The 22,827-nt window shown below is 42.2% G+C and overlaps 1 protein-coding gene across 1 annotated transcript in view; it reads right to left on the reverse strand.

The window, feature by feature from the left end:
• NKAIN2 (sodium/potassium transporting ATPase interacting 2) overlaps positions 1–22,827 on the reverse strand; it is a 594,496-nt gene that overhangs the window by 20,183 nt on the left and 551,486 nt on the right. Inside the window, exon 5 of the mRNA XM_025208339.1 lies at positions 13,537–13,597. Within this exon, the coding sequence (XP_025064124.1) occupies positions 13,537–13,597 (61 nt within the window). The remainder of the gene's footprint in view (positions 1–13,536; positions 13,598–22,827) is intronic.

Raw genomic sequence — 22,827 nt, forward strand, 5'->3', positions numbered from 1 at the left:
AGTCATGCCTTAGCCCTAGTCTTTGTATGCTATGAGCATGTCTAGGTGACTGTTAAACTATATAGCATGAGGGAGGATGTTTGCTCTAATACAGTCCTCAGTAAAGCTTGTTTACCATGCTAATCAAATGTTAATGGGATTTGTTTTGAGAGTACAGCATTTAAACTTGTTGAAGAGAGGGAAGGTCAACTTCTATATAGTAGCAGAGCAATGGCAGGGAAAAGGAGTTATTTTTGTCAGTCAGTGCCATTATCAAGCCATGAATGAAATCTGAAACTATATAAGAGGCCCACAAGATTGCCAAAGGGAAACCCTTTAACCAGATTTCTCCAGTGTTTCCCTGTCTGGTTCTGATGTGCTCCTGTTGTTGCAGTTTCGATGGTAACTGTTCTCTTTTTCTCTCTCTCAGCTCATCTATTTCCAGATTGTCATCCAGATACTTGTTTCTCTTACTAAGTTCTTGGGGACAATATACTTCTGCAAAGGCACCAAAAAGATTTTATTTGTCTTCTTGCTGATCCCTGGCCAACTGTTTTTCATTCCTTCTGGGATAAAAAATTAGGTTTGGGAACTGCATAGTCTAGGGAAACCTGACGGTCATGATTTTCTGTCATTACATCCTTCTGCTATTCAGTTAAAAATTCTGTTCCTTAGAAAGAATTTCAAAACTATAAACACTTCTATATTATCTCTCTGACAGGCCTAGACCATCTAAAATAGTTTCCATTTGTTTTATCACTTTTGTGTATGTGAATGTACCTAAAAGCATCCCTGAAATATTTTTAATTCTGAAAATTAACTGAAATTACTATAGATTTTGCTCTGAGCCCTCTAGAGATAATGAAAGTTAGGTAGGATTATTACAGCACTAACAAAATGAATTGTTTTCAGAAGTTTGCTGTGCTGATGATCAGCTCATTATTTGGGGCAAGCTGGTAAAAAGGAAAATAAAAAGCTTGGGGCTGTGGCCTCTACATGCTGCAGTAGCAAAAATAGATGAGAATAACAAGGCTTAATAGGTCCCTCAAAGGAGAGATTTATATATGAAGACTAAGAATCCAAAGCTAATGAACGTCCATCTAGAAATTTAAAAGAAAAAGGTAAAAGCAAGAAGGAACTTTTAACAGGTGACATACTAATAGAAAAAAGTAGCTACAGAGATATGAGTCAGAAAGCACCGGGGGAAAGTCCAAAAACCTTCAGACAACTAGTTTGACTCTTACAATGGGAAAAACCCTATAGTGGTCCACATTGGACTGTATATGGAGGAAGGTCAGGCTGTGCAAGTGAGCAAATATTCCTCAGAAGGTTTCAATAATGTATCCTGCCAATGGTTTCAGAACGTTGGTTCAAATTCAATGGAAAAAAATTAAAGAAAAAAAAATTTAAGCCTAACCCAAATGGAATATTTTAAAACATCAAAGCCACATTCTTGATAGAACCAAGCTATATTGTTTAGAGTTTTAGTTTGTCAAGCTTTTTTTGAAACTTTGGGTTATGTTTCCCTATGGATTTGCAATGTGGAAACATTTTCAAAATCTCAAAAGAATTAATGGGCTGGGGAAACCTTGAAACAAATTCAACTTTGATTATAACCTAAGCATCTCTCAAAATCATAGTCAGAATGATAACATTCCTTTCACTAGTTACCCATTTCTGTTACTGATTTGATAAAACTGTGAAGGATATTGCTATTTTGTCTTCAGCCCCTTCCTCCCGCCCCCAAAAAATCAATTTCAGAGTAATGGAATAGATAGGTGAAATAATTTGAGTCTAAAAAACATCTCTTTTTGATAAAAGGGACCTTAACAACTTTTTATGCCCTCTACACTTTTTTGAGTGCATTTTCCTTGGGTGATGGGTTTCTATGTAATATTTAAGAATCTGTATTTTAAAACACTTTTTATTTAATAAGATTCAGCAATGGACGATTAATGGAGAAAATATAATACAGCATAAGAACATCCCCTTGGCTATTAGGATGCATTGATTTTATTAAACAGTATCCCATCATGATGACCCACTGAAATGGAAATGTTACTTCCTTCAAGCCTTCATGTTGTGTTATTTAGACATTTTTGAAATCTAAGCTTGACAATCCTCAGAGGAAATGATGATGGATGGGAGGGAGGGGCAGGCAAGGCAGTGAGGGAGAAGGAAAATTAATAGATATGAAGTCAGTGACAGCACTCTTTTCCCCTGCATAGTTTTATTTATATATGTTGTTTCATACCGCATCCCAATCTCTTAGGGATGCCTTTAACATCAGCTTCATTAGTTATGAAGGCAGCAATCCATAACCAATTTTCTTTTTATGTCAAGCTTGTTCATGTATAAACCCAACCCTTTTGTTGGAAACATTTGCAATTAATCCCACAAACAAAGAAAATGCAAATCATACAGTCTACCCTAACCAACCCTTCTGACTCAAGGCCCTGACCACCATCTATTATACACTAAAATGAATTGAAATTCCCACTCTGAGCCTAACCTAATTTTCTAGTGATAATAGGCATGGATTCCCAGAAGCACTCTCTGCATCTTGATAGTAACATCCTAATTTCCTTTCCTGGTAAATGTTTTAAATAAGATTTTAGCACCAAAGGAAATTAACCTTTAAATTAATTGTAATTATAAAATGCCATCGCTGATTTTGTCTTCAGCCCAATTACTTGCTATTATTTAAACAAACCACACCTCCTCTGAGCTTTAAGTTAGTTTCTCTCTCTGTACTATGGTGCCAGTGGATCATAATCAAGGCTGTGTGTTATGCCTGTGTAGGTCCTGTAAATGCCTGGACAGAATAGTTCAATTTACACATCAAATATCAATAGTTCTTGTTTTTATATCTCCTATTTATAAACTCTTTTTCTAGCAGTTAAGTCTAACAGCTCTGCTTCCCAAATGTTTCCAGTGTGTGCTTTAGAACTACTGACCAAATCTTGTGGGATTTAGAGCTTCTACATCTCATTGCTGAGAGAATGAGATGCTAAAAGCCAGCCTTCTGTTTCTATTAGAGGCCACTTCCAAGACAGAACACAATTGGAAGTAATGAAGTAGGAACCAGCTACTGTTATTTTCAAATGGCTGATTCTATATACATTTCCCAGTAAGCTTCCTAAATGCTCATTGTTCCTGGTGGCAGTGTGGTTTCCCAAGCCAGCTCTTTTTAGGATGACATGTGTCAGACAGTGCTGTGGGATTTCAGGAGCTTCATTCTGTGTGCATCTGCATCAGCATCTTGACAGCTGAAGACATCCTATTTTCTCCTCTTTGCTTTATTTAGTTTACATAGCAGGCACAGCACTGAATGAAACAAGTAAACTAAACAAACGACCGAGTCAGCCACTACGGTAGATTTAGCAGTGTGGGTAAATCAAAGCAAACTGATGAATTTCAAGCCTACCTTTAGCTACCTCACTTTAGTCTGCTCCTAGACACCTTATCTATAAATGATGCATGCAGTAGGGGGGAGAACAAGAAGGATATATGTGTAAAGGTGTATCTGTGTTTGAAATATTGGATGTTATTTCCTTTGTGTTTGTTTTTACCGTGTTTCCTTAATGTCTCAGAGGGCCACATATCAGGCAAAAATATTGCAAGAGTCAGTGTCCTCAGAATATTTTAGGTCTTTGGTGATAGACTGCACTTGCATTAGTATGACCTGCAAGAACCAAAACTCTCACTGATGTACATTTGAGAGAGGCAGGGAAAGACAAAGGGGCAGAACTGTGGTTCAGCATTTGGTATGTGTTTCTGTATCTCTGTGTTTACTCTGTCCTTATACAGCTTCCAAAGCAGAAATAAAGATGCAGGTATTAATTATCATTAATGCCACTTAGCAGAGTGTGGAAGGTATTTGGCATGGAAATAAAGTAATGCCTGAGAACACTCTGCACTTCAATACTGCCTTTCATCAACAGAGCTCAAAGATATCAAGCAGGTCTCACACTATACCTGTGAGGCATGCAAGTATCATATCCTAATTTTGAAGATGGGAAACAGGGTCATAAAGAGGCTAAATGACTTGTCCAATGTCTCAAACAAATGCATTGCAGGTCCAAAAGTAAAACATCGGGGCCTTGACTCCTCATTCCTATATGTTCATCACAGGACATATCTGTTAAAACTGACCTAAAACTAAAACTTTGTCCTCTATGAAATCACGTTATGCTTCCTAACTGAGTGAGGTGAGATATCTCAGAGGTCATTGCTTGACTTCACAAATATCACTGATTACCTGCTTGTTTTTTTAACTTGTAGTTTCATATTTGGCATAGAAAGGGGTAAAGTAATTAAAAAAATTAGAATTTACATCTGAGTCAGCTATCCCCAAAATCTTGGTTTGAGGGGACACTCAATACAGAGATCTTTATTTAAATCAGCTGTTCGCTTTGAAACAGCATGAAGAGAAACAAGGCAGTGAGGTAACACACTGAGGTGGAAAGCCACTTCTGCTTGTGTCAGCCCAGGTGGGTAATATTTACCTGCTGCCTCCCCTTGAAGCTGCCCTCTCATTCCCCTGGTATACCTAAGGTACACTGATGCCATCTTCATGGAGACACAGGAAGAAATCTCTAGAGAAATTCCAGCAGGACTTTAACAACTTTCACCCCTCCGTCAAACTGACTCATTTCTTGCGCAGCCCTGTGAAAGTTTGCAACGATCAGATCACCACCGCATTATATCTGAAACCAACCAACTTCTATAGGTACCTCCACACATGACCTCTCATCCTAAGCACACCACAATCTACTGCCTACAGCCAAGTTCTACATTACTACTGATCCCACTGACCGGGATGCGCACTGTAAGGATCTGAAACAGAGATTCCTACAATTACAATACAATCCTAAAGCTGTAACCACTCAAATTAACAGAGTCAAACTCAAACCATGTTCTGACCTACTACAATACAAACTCCAAGACAAGGATAATAGAATCCCTTTGGTTGTCATCCGCAGCCCCTAGCTTGAACACCTCAGGCACATCATTCATGACCTCCAGCCCTCCTGGAAAATGACTACAATCTCAAGGGTGCCATGGGGGGCACATCTGTTAGGGGTGTGCAAAACGGGCCCTATTCGATTTGGATTCAGATTCAGCCTGAATCAGGGACAGTGATTCAATCTGTTGATTCGGATCACTGTCCCCGATTTGATTCAGCCAACTCTGAATCTGATGATTCCATGCTGATTTGGCGAATCAGCAATTCAGACACAGACACAGTTTTAAAAGTTTTTTCTACATACCTTGAGATAGCAGCACGGCTTGTGATTGCTGTGGTGCTGGGGCGGATGGAGCGCCCCACAGCAGCGCAGGGGGCTCTCCAGCGTGCTCAGCAGTGAACCCAGAAGTGGACTGGAAGTACTTAGGCTCCACTTCCAGGTCTTCCAGGGAGCACGCTGGGGGGCCACCCAGCACCCCCAGCCCAGTGATTGGCTGTGGGGGGACTCCAGGTTCCCCCCCGATCCAGGAGGCACCAGTCACCAAGCCGGGGGGATTTGGGGGAGGCCCCCCAGCATGCTCCCTGGTGGATCTGGAAGTGCTTCTGGTCTATTTCTGAGTCTGCTGCTGAGTGTGCTGGCAAGCCCCCGTGCTTCTGTGGGACGCTGCATCTGCCACAGCACCACAGCATTCAGAGCCCTGCTACCTAGAGGTATATAGAAAAATCATTAAAACTGTATCTATGTCTGAATCTCTCTGAATCGATTCAGAGAGATTAAAGGGTCCTCTGATTCAATTCAGATTTGGTGATTTGGCCACTGAATCGGACCAAATCTCTGCTGAATTGAATTAAGGACCAATGTGTCACACAGCCCTAACACCTGTCTTGTTTTTCAGGCAACCTCCCAACCTCAACTGGTGTCTCTCCAGCAACAAACTACCTAACTACCTATTCTCACCAAGGCAACAGAGCTTGCTCCGGACTCAGATGCCAACTGTGTCCCTCACAACACAAATTGCATCATCATTGGACCAAATAACATGGATTATAACATCTGCGGTTCATTTACCTGCACCTCTTCCAATGTCATATACACCATCACCTGCTTACAATGCCCCTTGGCTGTGCCATGGGGCAGACAGGGTGACCCCTATGTGTAAGAATGAATGAACACAGACCTGACATCAATACCAAAAAGGAAGATAAGTCTGTGGCAGAACACCCTAATACCCTGGAGTTTCCATCACTGATCTCAGGGTTGCTCTTAGAATAGTAACACTTTAAAATGCACTTGAACAGGAAATTGTGAAACAAGAAATCATCTACAGACTAGATTGAGTTAAGTATGGTCTAAACCAAGACTACAGATTCTTATCCCATTACCTAGATAGTTTTTATAAACCCTGTGTCCCTCAATGGGTTAACTGCTTTGTTTTTATCTCTTTTACCCACTTTGCCTCTCCCAGCTGTGCCCCTTCTCCCCCTCCCGTCCCCCGCTTCCTTACTTCTTGTATTATAATCACTGCTTTCTATTTAGCAGCTCTGCTTCCTGCAGTCCCTTCACTGGAAGTAAGCCCTGTGCTTACATGCTATACATCTCTAATTTGGTAGTCTGTGAAGGCACAGATCTATCCTGCCTTTAGTCCTAGCTGTAGTTAGTCTTGGACACTGATGGCTTGGGATGCACTGAATGGATAGATTTCTTTATCCCCTTCCTTAGTCAGTGCAGTCTACCTTCTGGGCTAAGCTGAGTGATTCCAGACTCTCCTCCACCAACAATCTGTTGAAGGGGATGGTAGTAGCAGGAGTATTTTCAGTTCAATAACCAGATTCCTTTAACTTTACGTAGTCAAAGAATATTGTTTTATTGATGATTCCCAGAGCTTTTCACTAAATATCTAAATATTTCATAAACATTTTCGAAAATATGTTGAATTTTCTTTACATAACATGGGATGGCTTATCGCAGGCAGCCAAATTACTAAATGAGCAAAAGCACATTAAATGAACATTTCAAAGGTTTTAAAAATAATGTGCAATCTTTTAAAAATGCAGCCTTAATAAGATTTCAGAGAACAAATGGGAAACTCTGATAAATTTACAGCCGTTGAATGCCTCCAAGTAATGATAGTTGTCGACATTTTCATGGCTTATTTTTAATTGCTTCAGCTAATAATGCTAATGAGGTGAGAATGAAAATTACTTAGTCATACCAACAGCAATAGGGAAAATGATGGAGTGGGGTAGGAAAAAAGCCCTGCTGGGGAAACGATGCTCCCTCCCACCCCTTCCCATATCCAGACCTGTGTGGGAATCTCTCAGAGGGACTGAGCTATTGTTTCTCACCCCTGCTCAACCACATGTATTGGGAAGCAGAGCAGGCCTGCAGGAACAGGGGGACTTGTCCAACAACAAGACTATCAGTAGAAAGTCAGAGGTTTCCCCTTCTCCTGGGAAACAACAGCTGTGGATCAGTCTGTGGTAGGCCTCTGTTCTGACTGGAACACTATTTGGGATCTATGATTAAAGGGAAACAGCTTCTCCTTCAAGCGCCCAGAGCATGGTTAATGAAAAGTCATTCTTTCTTTTGTAAAATGGAGCAAGGTGATTTGATCTGAGTACCTGCTGGCTTCATATTGCGATCTGGTGATTAAACTCAATGATTAATTGACTCAGTTGCAAATGTGACTGTGAGCTGATCGTTGTATTGTTTCATTCTTAATTTGTCTAGTGAAACTACTGCAGGTTAGCATCTGAGATATCTTTATTCTACGCTTGCAGGTTTATTCTTTTCATAAAATCAATAAGGAGTATGCAGAGGTGGTTTTTCTTTCATCTTGCAAAATGGGCCAATTACTGCGAGCACAAAGGTAATTTGGCTGAGGTATCTGAAAGCCATTTGGCTCTGTATCTAAATTTGTACCTCAGTCCTTTGCACGGAGTTTGGCACCTGCATAGCTCTGGGATGCCAGCAGGGCACTTACTAAAGTTAGAACTCGGGGCATCCTCGGTCTCTACTGATTGACTGTCTATTCAGGCAGCTTTCCCACTGCCAACCTTGTTCCTTCTGCCTTACATGTTCTTCCCAGAAATGCCACTATCACCAGTGTTACCCTTTCTCTTCCTTCTTTTTCCCATGCTCTCTTGCCTGCCTGCTTGTCCTGTAAGCACAATTCCTGTTCCTGTAACACATAAATAAATGAAAATGAAATGGAATTAACAAGACAGGTACCTACTACACCTGCCTGTAGAAGTAAAGTACTTCTCCTTTTTGATGCTCCCCTCTAGTTCCATGCATTTGCCCTATACCTTTGTTACCTGATCTTCTTTACTTACCTGGGGAATTACATTTGCACAGTAGTGATGCTCCCCCAACTGGTTGGGCTGGCTCTTTGGCCAGAAATCAGGGTTGCTGTGCTACAAAGCTGCAACACCCACACAGAGGGGTTGGTCACTAACAACAATGGTTCATCTTGGAGTCCTAGTGGACTCCAAGATGAACATGAGTCGGCAGTGTGACGAAGCCATCAGAAAAGCCAATGGCACTTTATCGTGCATCAGCAGATGCATGACGAATAGATCCAAGGAGGTGATACTTCCCCTCTATCGGGCGCTGGTCAGACCGCAGTTGGAGTACTGCGTGCAATTCTGGGCGCCGCAATTCAAGAGGGATGCGGATAACCTGGAGAGGGTCCAGAGAAGGGCCACTCATATGGTTAAGGGCTTGCAGGCCAAGCCCTATGAGGAGAGACTGGGGCACCTGGACCTCTTCAGCCTCTGCAAGAGAAGGTTGAGAGGCGACCTTGTGGCTGCCTAAAAGTTCATCACGGGGGCACAGAAGGGAATTGGTGAGTATTTATTCACCAATGCGCCCCCGGGGGCTACAAGAAATAATGGCCACAAGCTAGCAGAGAGCAGATTTAGATTGGACATTAGGAAGAACTTCTTCACAGTTAGAGTGGCCAAGGTCTGGAACGGGCCAGAACTCTTTCCTGCCTATGCAGGGGGTTGAACTCGATGATCTATTGAGGTCCCTTCCAGCCCTAACATCTATGAATCTATGAACAATGAACTAGCAAAGTTGTAAAAGCACCAACATAGGCAAAAGAACCACAAAAAGAGCTACCAAGAACCATGAAGACATCATGGTTGCTCTCACAATAGTGAGCAGAAAATAGTATAATGTTTGCTATGGAATATTTAAGAAGGGAATACTGTTTTACAGACCACAGGAGAAATCATTTCACATGTCCCATTAACTCTGCACTTGTTTAGTGGGTCAAATCTTAATAACTTTGTTCAGATTTTACTTAGATTTAGTCCAACAGCATTACAGAAAATAGACAATGGTCTTAACCTCTTAGAAGAGATGGCAGAATTATTTTAAGTAAGATTCCATTTGGGTGTATTCCATTTCCCCTACTTGGAGACATGGTGGCAGAACAATTTAAGGCTTTGTGACTCCATAAGCATGAGTTCAAGCCCTCAGTCAACTGAACTATAAGTGGGAACCTGCTCATTTGGGAGTTAAAAGAAGGAAGACATGATGTTACCCATACCATTATTTTTGATGCTATTGGATACGAAATTGGCATACCTTAGCTATGGGTTACTAGGTCAGGATGACCTTTAATCTTGACCTATCTCCTTTTATCTAAATGGACTGCAGGATTAAGACCTTATTTCATGAAGTGACACTACGCTTATGACATAGTCCTGTTCAAACATACCCCAACCATTTTTTCCATTACTGTACAGTACAGTACATGTACTGTTCCATCATCTGTACAGAAACACAAACATGGCTGAAATGAGCCTAGTTTGAAATACTTCGGACTATGAGGTTCACTTTCCATGCTAAATCTCTTTTATGGCTCCTAGGCATACTGCATAGACAATAGATAATAGAGCTTCAGCTATTTCTACACAGTAAAATATACATACAAAGGAACCCTTACTAGCTTTATCAATATTCTCTGTCATAGGAAAATCTGCTAGGTGCCTGTTGCAAAACTCTGCCTCTGGGATTAATATGCATCTTTTCAAAGTTACATGCATTTGTTGGCCTGGACATAGGACACTTTGCACCACTGTAACCTGCTTTTACATTAGTATAAGCAAGGAGGAGCAGGGGTGACTCCAAGAGGTTGGTGTAGGGCTGCAGTTGTACCCCTGCTTTGATTCTTGCTCCACCCAAACTTCCTTGAGAGGGGCAGCACATTTCTAATCAGCTAGTGCTGAAAGAGTCAATCAACTTCTATCATCTCCCTAATTCCTGTTAAACTCTCTCCACTCCACGAGTATTAACGATCCTTTCTCCTTTTTAAATGATCTTGATGTTTCACTATCCAAATTATCCATTCTTCTGCAATTTTGCCATCTGTTAGCCATTTCTAGTAATCTCTCTTTTTATTTTACAGCCCTGCAGACTGTTTTTAGTTCTAGCTAAAAATCTTAAATCAGATTTGGTAATATTAGTTCAGGTTAATGTCTAACAGGGCGTGTCTATATGAGACATACATTGCAGTAGCAATGAGCTATGGTGATGTAGCATTGGTGGGCACAAACCGTGATGCCAATGCTATGTCGCTGTAGCGACAAGTGATCTCATTATACTGTGTTGCTATGGCAGCACATAGCTGCTAAAAATAACTGTGCGCTGCCAGGATAGTGCAGGAACGGCTGTTCCTAAACCCAGTACTAAATGATGGTGCAGTAACAACTTCGCTGTGGGGGACACATGTAGATGCACCCAATGTAAAGTATTGATGACACTGTCAAGACACTCAAGAAGTCTAGATTTTATTTAATGAATCTGAATAACAGAAATGCACTTACCTAGAAGGACTACAGGGCTGATGATACAATATTTTTTGTCTGGTTTGTTGTGGGGTTTTTTTTGCAAATTAGTGCACATTACAATAGTTATATTGTTTCGCTTCAATCTTAAATTCGTTAACAAAGTGCTAGCCCCTTACCATATTAGTAAAGCTTCTAGTTTCATTTTAATTGGAAAAAATCTGTGTTGTGTTATATATAATGATGCACCACACCATCTGCACCCCTCTTTTCCAATCAAGCTCCACCATAAAGAGGAGACATAGGATGTGTAGCTCTATAGGAGTGTGACTTATTTGATCACACCAGTATAAGTTATGATGGTGCTATGGGCCTTCCATCTTGGAGCAGACATTTGCTCAGTGCAAACAGGATGCTGCCAGTAATGAGTGGTGATGCTGTCACTGTTGTAACTACCCAGGAAGAGTTGGTTGTCTGCCTACACTGGAGACTGGTATAGTGTATTTTGTTTTTCAGAACTGATATATCTTTCACCACTTACGTTAAAGTGCTTTGAGCCTTTGTGGTTATTTCCATGTGAGTCTCAAACTGCACTGAAACTGTATAGTGGCCTTTTTTTAAATGTAAAGATTTACTTTCTGGCTGCGGGGTAGGACCCGGAGAGTTCTCATGAATGGATCTGTGTTGTCCTGGCGCAAAGTCCATGCTTGGACCAGTGTTTTTCAACATCTTTATCAATGATTTGGATGGGGGAGTGAAAAGCTCGCTGGTCAAGTTCATGGACGACACCAAGTTATGGGGCAGCCTGGTCATGTCAGAAGATAGGTTGCAAATATAGGCAGACCGGCTCGAGAGTTGGGCAGACCGGAACCAGATGAAGTGTAAGGTGCTCCATCTGGGGGCAAACAACCCTCAACATACATACAGGTTTGGTGGTGACAGCTTGACTCACGCCACAGCCAAAAGGGACCTAGGGGTAATGGTTGACCATCATGTAAATATGAGCCGTCAGTGTGAGGCGGTGGTCGGTAGGACAAATAACATGCTGGCATGCATCAACCAATGCATCTCATATAAAACTAAGGAAGTGATACTCCTGTTGTACTCAGCACTGGTGAGACTGCAGTTGGAGTACTGTATCCAGTTCTGGGTGCCACACTTCAATAAGGATGTGGAAAAGCTTGAGAGAGTCCAGAGAAGGGCAATCCATATGATCAGGGACTTGCAAGGCAAGCCATGTGAAGAAAGGCTGAGGGACCTAGGCCTCTTTAGCCTAAAGAAGAGAAGGTTGAGAGGGGACCTGATAGCAGCTTACCGCTATATCAGAGGAGTGCATTAGGAGCTCGGTGAACAACTGTTCACTAGGGCACCCCTGGGGATGATCAGGACCAATGGATACAAACTCCTGGAAGGCCACTTCAGGCTTACTACCAGGAAAAACTGCTTCACAGTAGGGTGTCCAGACTGGAATAAACTCCCTCCAGAGGTGGTGCAATCTGGAGGTTTTCAAGAGGAGACTGGACAGTTACCTCACTGGGGTCTCCCAACCCCCGTTGTCTTCCTGCCTAGAGGTGGGGTGGGGGTGGGTGCTGGACCCAATGTTCTGCAAGGTCCCTTCCAGCTCCTAACAATCTATGAATCTACGAATGACTATATGAATTTATGAAAATAGAGAACAACTGATACTACTTGAATCCATAGCATCTATGCAGAGTAAAGTCTGCTTACTAGGCTCTTATGGATACAAATAGCACAAACGTATATACGGGTATAAAATATAAAGCTGTCACTACTTTTAATTGTACTTGGATAGCAGGAACTAAAAGAGCTGCATGGTCCTGTAATGTATTAAAGCCAGTTCTTGCCAGAAGTGCTGTTATGAGCCCCTCACAGTCACCACAGAAGAGCTATATCCACAGGCTAAGTACAAACAGTCAAAAAACTTGAGGCTGAATCAATTCAGTCTTCACAGGTTAGTCTAAACTGTGTAGATTGAACTGATAAGCAAGTGAACAGACATTTACTTTTGATTCTGGAAATGCAGCCACATGCCTGCAGTGGCTCAGGCGAGAAGCCAGGGTGTGTTAGAGCACACCTCCTTCTTTGGCTGGAGGAGACACCTTGGGTCAAGGCTGGCCTGTCCACCCTGAAAGCAGCAGTTTGTGGGGGAGGTGCAAAGCATCCTGAGATGCTGGGGGACTGTGAATTAACTTGAATCTGGAGGGGATCTGGGAGAAAATTTCAATAAATCAATTTAACCTAAATCAGTGAAGTCCGATATTAAATCTATCCTGGTTTATCTTAAACCAGTTTTGGCCATTTTGAAAGTGGTTCATGTGAACTGAACTCCGTTTTGTTACAGATTTGAACTGGTTTCTAATCACTTATAGTGGTTTATGTGCAACTTCTGTCACTAGCCACAGTGATAGCCAATTATTATAACAGTAGTTAATAACAATCTTAAAACAAGAAAAAAAAAGAGTTGTGCTTCCAGTTCTAAGTGTTGTCTTAGTTTGGCTTGTTTTTTTAAGGACATGATGTTGAGGGGAAGGAGAACAGTTATAAAAACATTTTCCAAAATGGAGACTTCTTTATTATTTGCATTTCATAACTCCCTTGGGTTGCTAGATATTTACTGTGGCCAATTTTAGATCAAAACTGCTAAATGGAAGGTATGTTCCTGAGTATAGTCCATCAAAATATTTAGGATGAAGTCAGAGAGGAACAGAACAACAAGGTGGTATATAAAAAAGGTTTCATTACATATGTAAGAAGTCCTTAGTACTTACAGCTGTCCTCTTCTTCAGTAATACATTTCACAACATAACAGGCATAGATGAAACCTGCCAGCTGAAACAAAATATGATAGCATTAGATATAAAAGCTAATACAGTGGGATAACAGAGTTGGTTAACAAAACAAAACAAAAAATAGCTCAGTGAGCTTGAGAGTTGGCTGAGTACAGGTAGACGGCAGCACAGCAGCCTACTAGCATGCTGCTTTGACCACAAGGAGTAGCAACATTAGCAGGAGCAATTCAAAAGTCAATTTTATGTGAATGTTCTTTTATCTGCCACTGGGAAACGAATGATGGATTTCCATATCCAGGATGTCCTTTGAGCTCCACGAAAAGCTAGTCCCACCTCTGAAGGTAGGTTTGTGTGTGTTTGTATTAGTGGCTCATGCTTCAGCTGCATAAATGCATCTTGTTCTTTAGAGCTCCTTCCTAAGAACATGAATAAAATATTATCCTACATGGAAGCAATATCATTTGAAGAATGTTTATGTTTGTACCGAAAGACTAGGGTCATAGCAATTATTATAAAATACTATCCTACTGTGCATTACCCCAGACAGTAATATCAAAAATAGTAGGTATTCCACATACCCTCCGCCAAATATGACATAAATCCTTTGTTGGCCCTTTTGCTAAGTCCTGCTTGCTGTCACTAGAAAATTGGACTCCAAAATGAAAGCAAAAGTGACTGTAATTTTTTTTCAGCATGTGATGTTCCTTATAAGCTCGCCCTTGGACTATGGTGTCTTAAAGAGTTTTTCTTTATGCAGGGTAAATAGACCAATCCCCTCACAGCACGGCCCTATCAGATTCCAACAAATCTGCGAATTCTGCTAAATACCTTGTCACAAGGACATGAAAAAGGAAAGGACTAAGGTCTGTGAAGAGAAGGTAGAAAGTCATCTGAATCTGGATTCTTTAATTACTTTATGCTGAAAAGAAATTTGGTCATGTTTTAAACAGCATCAGCGCAGGGTGCTATTACTTTTGCATAGAACAGATAAAACATGCAAGATAGAACTTAGATCTTTTACGAGTGGCCCTCCCAATTGTGTAAAGGCTTGGAAATGAATATTTATTTGGCAAAGAGCTCCTTGTCAAGATATATTTTACTTAGCAAATAACTGCAAGGCTAGAAAAGTAAGGAAGGATTGGGGTAAGTCTGAAACACCATACAGTTATATAGTTTGGTTAGTGCAAAACTTGATGAGTCAGATACAAATAGATTTTTCTACATGTCTACAACTCGCCATGGATGCAGGATTATTAATATTTGCTTTGAGACCTTTACAGCTCCTAATGTAATATGTATCTGTGAGATACACTAGTATCTATACATCTTCCTAGTGTGTCTCTGAGGTGGTGACTGTACATTGTTAACTCTTTTGTAGGACATCACTGTCATTCCAGTCAGCTTTGGAATACTAGAATCCATCGCTGTAATACAGAGGCAGGGAAGGAAACAGTTTAAATCTTCTCAGGACAGAAGAAGGCTCTGTTTGGAGATCACTTGCTGCCAGTGCAGATGTTGTTAATTGGCTGCTTAAATTCCTACTGGCAGCACAGAAACATCTATGGAGCCTATGGTTCCTTGCTAAAACAGAGCCAAATAATTATTTCAGTCATTTACTTCAGCTCTGCCCTACAGCTCTGCTGGGGGGTTTTCACACCTGAGGCGAATGGAAATTCACTGTTGGGCACAAAGAACCTAGTGCACCAAGAACAGTGGTATTTGGTTAATATCCACATATCATCTCTGCTTTATTGGATAACTGTTTCCTTTGGCTTCTTGGCTTCTTGACAGAGGACTAATTTACTCCACTGACGTACACCCTAAGCGACCCTGTTGACTTACGTGACATTACACTGGGTATAATTCAGCAAAAAATTAGGCCCCAAAAGGTTATTCATAAATGATTCCTTTCTTGAACGTGAACATTGGCTTAATAGCTTCTCTGTTCTCTTTTTAACAGATCATCAGATCCAGCTTAGCTTATTAGTTGCATCTCTGGTAGACAATCATGTTAGTAATGACATTCTTACAATACAGTGCAGTATTTTACTTCTTGCTAAAAATGCCATAAGTTCATGTGTAATCAATTAAACTTCTCTTACAGAACACAGAAACATACTGTATCACAAATTGTGCTTACCACTGATCTTTTAATTGTATTCAGTTGCATCCCTTAAATATCTAGGGAATTCTTTTGATATATAAGTAAATCCTACAGCATTTCATCAGTTGAACTTGCTGATTAAAAGAGTGCTGTTAAGCTAGACATTGTTCTGCTCTAAATACAAATGGAACTTTGCTTCCCACAGTTTAATAAGGATTCATAAAATAATGCCCCTCCATGTCTAGCCAAACTTTTTCTTGATGTATGTCTACATCCTTTTTTAAATTTTAATATTATGATGTTTATTTTCTTTTCTTATCTGTTCAGATTCAGCACTACATATTCAAGTTTTGTTTTCAAATCTGCTTTCAACAATAAAGGGTACACAGAAGGTTGAACCATAAAGCATTTGTATAGGATGTATGTTGACATAAATACATATGTATATATTCATTAGTAAAACTTTTCAAATACCAGGCAGAGATGGATTGCACTAAGTAAATAGCTTTTAGTAACCATAATTGTTTTCAAATGGTTATTTGAAGTGTCTCTAAAAATGTAAAGAATCCCCAGAGCAATGTGTCTGAATTTGTTGAATAGTGAATAAACTGGCTACCATTAACATTATAAGCTACTTGTCCACTCTTTATATTGGAAGACTGCATATTGTTGAAACATTAAATCAAGTTCATAATGCTGAATGGCCTGAGCCCAAGATATGTGAAAGGCTGCCTAAAGCTCTAGGGTTAAAACTGTGGTTGATACCTCCATGTTTCTGGAATAAACAGTGACATACCTGTACTTAACACAAGTATATTCCTATGTATGCATATATACTAATGCATATGCACATGCATGCCAAATGGCACTTTTAGCAGACAAGGTTCTTTGAGTAAATCCACTGTCTTTTATTAGACCAACTCAAATACAGTAGCTGGACAAATTCTTTTGTGCATGCTTTTGGGTATAAAAACCCTTCACCAAACACCTGTCATACAAACACCCTTCAGCTACCTATGTCCTTAGACCAACACAGCTACAACCTGAGATGGCATATTGATGAATTCCAAAACAAAACACTGTACTATGCATACTTATCCCTGTGGAGTGATGAGAGAACAAACAAATAACAGATGTTAACCACACTGCTTAATGTACTACTGGAAAGTGCTCAGATAATATCATACCAGTATAAGACAGTACGGATCATATATACAGACAGTATAAGATCACATAAAGAAGATCTCCTTTTGGATTCATTGTCTGTTGAGAAAATAAGAAAGGGTGGACAATGTCCTGAAGAATGAGGAAGAGAAGGACCTCACTATGTTTTAGATCAGTGGTGACCAACCTGCATCAGGAAAGCCCGCAAGTGGCATAGGCAGCTTCTGTGTGTGACATGTGGCAGATTAGGGAGGGGGCAGTCAGCACAGTGGCAGATAGATAGTGCAGGGAGCAGTAAGCAAAACAGGAGGCTAAGTAGGGAAGAAGAAAGTAGAGCAGCAGATCAGGCACAGTAAGTGGATCAGAGTGGTACTCCTGGAGGTGAAGGGCTTAATTTCCAACATGCCTGCCAAAAAAAATTGTCCCCCATTGTTTTAAAAGAGTGAATTTTAAATCAGGAAGGTTACCATAGGGAGTTGGTTTGCTTTGAGTGCATTTTTATAACCACAGAGTTTAGAAGACATGGGCCCTGAACAAAAGTTTAGATTCCCAGTTCCTCTGAAGTGAGGTGTTTGTATCTGTCCTATCTTCATGGGAATGCTGTGGTTTAAACCTCTATAGGAGAAGGATTGAAAACCTCTATGGCTAGTAGGGACGGACATTCAAAAAGCCTGAGCCTGAATTGATTCAATCTTTGCAGGGTAGTCTAACTTGGCTAGGTTAAACTGGTTTGTAATTGTACAGACATTGCCTCTGGACTGAAGAAATGCAGGCACATGCCTGCAGTGGCTCAGGCTAGAAGCTGGGGGGTGCTAGAGCAGTCCTCCCTTCCCTTCTAGAGTGCTGAGCAAAAGGAGAGGGGGGCCAGGCCCTGGCAGGACACTCTGATTAGGGAGGGGTGTAAACCCCCACCCTGGCCTGCATCATCCCGGGCTTTTTCCCACTCACTGCTCAAGGGGAGGGAGTGTTGCTAGCCCCCAGAGCCTAGCTAGCACTCTGAGGCAAAGTGGGGTGTGGACTGCATGCATCTGTTGATAATACTGAGCTTTTCAATCTCCCTCTCCCTGCTTCTTCATACTGTCTGGGAATCTGATGGGTAAGGGAGCCAGCAGGGAGCTGATAACACAGCGTTTATCCGCCCATCAACAAAACAAAAGCTTCTCTCATTAGTTCAAGCTCTTCTTAACCAGCTTTTTTCAAGGAAGGAACGGAGGGACATTACCAGCTGACCTGCTGATTAGCTCAAAAAAACCCTAAGCAGACACTATTTTGTCTGCCTGTCCCAGTGAAATTGGAAATACACACACACGCACGCACACACGCACACACACAGACACCTCTCAGCATTAGCTAGCATACCACAGATCTAGGGTCCATGGGGCTGGGATCTGTGCTGTGGGAAATGGGAGGGTGGGAAGGGTGTGGTCCCTGCTTGAGCAGAAAGCAGTGAGGTGGGGGAGGGCAGGGGGAAGCCAGGCAGATCCCGCTGTCCCTACAGTCTTTGCTGGAGCTCTGGCTAGGGAGCAGATTAGTGGGGCCAGCCCTTTTTTCTGGAGCAGACAGCCCACCTCAGGGCTGCAAAGCATTTGGGATGCTGGGGGACTCTGATTTAACTTAAACCAGGAAGGGGTCTGGGACAGACATTACATAAACCGGTTTGACCCATATCAGTTACGTCTGATGCTACATTCAATCAAGTTTATCTTAAACCAGTTTCAGCCATTTTGAAACTGGTTTATGTGCACTGAATTTATGTTCTGTTACAGGTTTAAACCAGTTTCTGATTACTTAAGCCAGTTTATGTGTAATGTCTGTCCCTAGCCTTTAGGAGAAGGACTGATAAAAAATCACCTCATTCAGGAATTTATGATTCTTGAATGCATGCTTTTATCTTGCATGCTATTAGGGGTGTAATTTTCTGATGTTTGAATGACCTCCAGATCAACTCTTTACTACTCTTTCAAAGACTTACATATAGACTGTATGTAAAGATTGCTTTTTCTGAAAGCTACTGTTATTTCTCCTCCCCAATTTGCTAGTGCTATAACAGGCTTGTCCAACATACGGTACTGCGGGCTGCCATGTGGCCTGCCAAGCCGTTTTCTGTGGCCTGTGGTGCTGTGGCGGGGAAATAAAGTAAACACAGTTTACTTTCGTTCCCACCCCTTGTCCCTCCCCCAGCCCCTCGGCAGCTTCCTAATGGCTGCTGAAGGGCTGGGGAAGGGACAAGGTTCCCACACGCACTGCATCATCTTGACGTTGCTGACATGGTGCATGTGGGAAGAGGAGTAGCCGTGTGCCACTTGGGATGGGATGAGCCCAGCTGGAGCAGCAGGAGGCTGGGGGAAAAGTGCACGCGCGCCCCCTGCCGCTCCGGCCGGGCTCATCCCCTCCTGAGCGGCACACGGCTCCACTGCCGCTTCTGCTGGCCAGTGCAGACCCAGCTCGCCTCCTCCTGTCCCCAGCACCACGTGGGGAAGCCACCGCTTCCTGGCCTGAGCAACTTGCCACTCCCCACCCACAGGTGAGAGGCAGCCCGGCTTGGCTACCCGGCCCCAAGTTGCTGGTGGAGGTGGAGGTGGAGGCAGAGCAGCGCGAGCAGGTGCCTCCTCTCACTGGGCTGTCGACATTGGCTGCACCGCGTGGGGCAGCCCCGGGCTCGGGCAGAGCATGTGCTCACTGCACTCCGAGGTGCCACCGGGCCCCAACTGCAGCTCCAGTTCCCTCCAGCCCGGCGTGGCGATGAGGACCTGCAGAGGCAGCACGGCGGCCGGGCTTGCCCTTGTCATCTGCCTCTGCCGCCTTGTGCCCGGCTGAGGCACTGCAGGTAGGGCCAGGCCAGGCCAGGCCGGGCCAGGGCCGGGGTTGGGGCGGGAAGACGGCGCCTCCCCCGGGGCCAGGCCAGTGACTGTGGGCTCCTGGCACCTGTGTGAGTGTGGGGGGGGGTCCCTGCCTTTCAAAGGGGAGGGAGGCTCAGCTCTGACCCCCATCTCCTGGGGCTGAGGCTTTAACCTCAAAGCCTGGTCTTCCCTCCTGGGAGCCGGCTGTGCCCATGTCCTAGAAGCCGGGTGCTGGAGCATTACAAAGGAAGGCAAAAACCTCCACAGTCTGCTCTAATCTGACCATGGGGTAAAATTCCTTCCTGGCCCCAAATTTGGCAATCAGTGGGATCCCGAGCAGAGGGGCAAGACCAGGGCTGAGCAGCGTTTTTTGGGCAGTGCCAAAAACACCTACAGCCTTGACTTGTAAAATGTTGGTGTGCCAGTGGCAGACAGCAGGGGAGCCACGAGGGGCTCTATCCTTGTTGTAGCAGCACAGCCCTGGCCCTTCCCCTGAAGTCTGCCCCGAGGCATACGAGCCAAGCAAAATGGCTTTGTGTGCTATGCTCTGGCACTCATGGAAGGGGTTGCCTACCTCTGGACATAACCCTCTAGCCAAAAACCTCTGGATTTGGTCCCAGAAGGAACATTGGCACACCCCAGTCAAAGTCCCTAGCCTCAGCTGTAGCCAACACCCAGTACCTCTGAGGAAGACTTAAAAACACCCTGGCACATATAGCAGAAAGGGGAAGGGTGGTGGTGGGGGCAACCAGCAAAGCCCAGAAGCATGAGAAGTACCCATAGTAGAAAATAGGCATAGCTATGCCTAGATCAGGGGTAGGCAAAATATGGATTTTAAACCACATTTCCAGACCCATTTCATTGTCACTTCCTGCAACTTCATTGGTGTCAAAGGTCACGTGACATCACTTCTTGATGCGATACTACTTCCTGTGAGGTCTTTGAATATGGCTCGCTGGCCCACTGGGTGATAAAAAAGTTCGTGATCCGGCCCCACATTCAAAAAGGTTGGACACCCCTGTACTATAACAATGGTGGGCTGTGACTGAAAGACATTTTACACATTATAAAGTAGATATTATATAGGGTGTTCTGAAACAGTTTTGTAAAATAGCTACTTCCCTTGCCCAAACAACTTAAGAAACCCCCAGAAACCCACAGCCCATTACTATACCCCGAGTGATACCAATATTTAAAAAAAATTATTTATGATTGACTTAATTCTCCTATCATGGTTATATAAAGTACAGAAACATCTCTTTATGAAAAGTTGACAGATTATTTATCACAGTATTGTACAGTTAAGGTGTTAGTAAGGCTAAATTTGACCCTGAGCTTGATTTGAGTGCACATCTGGAGTTGCCAAGGTTGTCAGGCTCTGTGATCACAGTAAATCAATATTGATAAAAATGCTTTCTAGTTACTTTTTCCCACCCTTTTTATGGAGACAAAATGTTTTCATATGCCACAAATAGCATCAGGTTTGGGAAAAGGCTTTTTATATGAAAACCTATCATTCCAGTTCAAAATGTTTTTCTCTTTTTCTTTTTGAGGCAATATCTAGATTGATAATCATAAGGGATTATCTTTATTAAGCCAGACAGCCATGTCAAGGAATGACAAAAAAGAAGAAAACAAAATTAGAAGGGGGTGAGGACTGAGCAGGGGATGTGACAAATAGGAGGTTGTTAATATGAAGATGAATGACTTAAAGATTCTGAAAATAGTACAAGGTCCTGCCCTTACTTAATGTTAATAATTTTTAGTTCTTTCTATAACTACTCCTTGTATGATAGCCCTTTCTTCTAACAAAATGTATTGTGTATTCAGGCTGAAAAGTATAGCAGAACCTATTATGATCATTAATCCTTAGGCTTGTATATTTTTATGCCAACCCTAGATTTTGCGGCATGTAGAATTTTTAGAAGATTGCTCAGTGGTCAAAATTTTCAGTCATTTGCATTTGGATCTGTATCTGTTACTGATTTTGCTGGAATCTGTATGTTTAGATCCCATACCATTATACTTCTATAGGTCTGAGTTTCTTTAAACTAGAATTTTTGCAGGTTTAATATATGCACATAGTAATATGACCTAATTAAGATCAGAAATGGTGAACTGCCATCTAGAAAACTTGCAGTATATTGATCTCTCAGGAAAATCATACTCATTACCTACCAGAACAAAAGAGGCAGAGACCTTTCTATCAATATTTTTAGAATTAGTTCAGTGTCTCAGGGGTTCTAAAGCTGCCCTTTGTAATAACCTTTCCAAATATGATTTGGTTGCCTGTAGCATTGTGACATCAAAAAGAGCAGGCCACCACTAGAGTTTAATATGAAACTGAAGTTATATGATAAAGTATCTGTTCTCTGGAGATGCAGCTTTATTTACATTTAGACTTACCATTGTAACCTGGTTCTCTGCGAATTCTAATCTGCTTGCGAGTTAAACTGCTCTCCAATGAAACAGTAGTCAGGAGTATTTGAAAAATATGAGCATATCAAAATCTTGTTGAAGGCACTTTGTACGGACTCTGGACTGTCTAGACAGAGATTTGACCAGTACTACACTGTATAAAAAGGTTATTTAGTTGGTATGGTAAAATCTCTGTCCTGAGTGATAGTTAGAATAACCAGGCTTTTAAAAGCTGTGTTAAACTGCTGCAGCCATATTTTATTCCACATGTTATGCATCTAACCATCTAATCACTTGAGTGTGATTTTATCCTACCCTGCTCAAATCTTGAAGATCCATTAATGCCCCATTTGACCCTTAAAATGGTGTGTGTCTACACGTGCATTTCAGCGCACTTAAATTTAACGTGCATTTGCATAACGTGCCTTAAGTGAATTCTGACAGGTGTCTATGGGCATTTATACATATACATTTGTCTGCTCCAATGTGCCGGATTTCAGGCACATCAGAGCAGAATCAATTAATTGAGTCTGCTCCTCGTCTGAGCTGATGTGCCCGGGCTTGTGCCACATGCATTTGTATAAAAGACAAAATGCACATCAGGGCTGAGAAAATAACGGCAGTGAGCTTTTGAACTAAAACACCTTCGATGTGTTTTCATAGATTCATAGATTCATAGATGTTAGGGTTGGAAGGGACCTCAATAGATCATCGAGTCCGACCCCCTGCATAAGCAGGAAAGAG

This window comes from Alligator sinensis, unplaced genomic scaffold (assembly GCF_000455745.1).
Source record: "Alligator sinensis unplaced genomic scaffold, ASM45574v1 scaffold562_1, whole genome shotgun sequence".
NCBI classification, from domain to species: domain Eukaryota; kingdom Metazoa; phylum Chordata; order Crocodylia; family Alligatoridae; genus Alligator; species Alligator sinensis.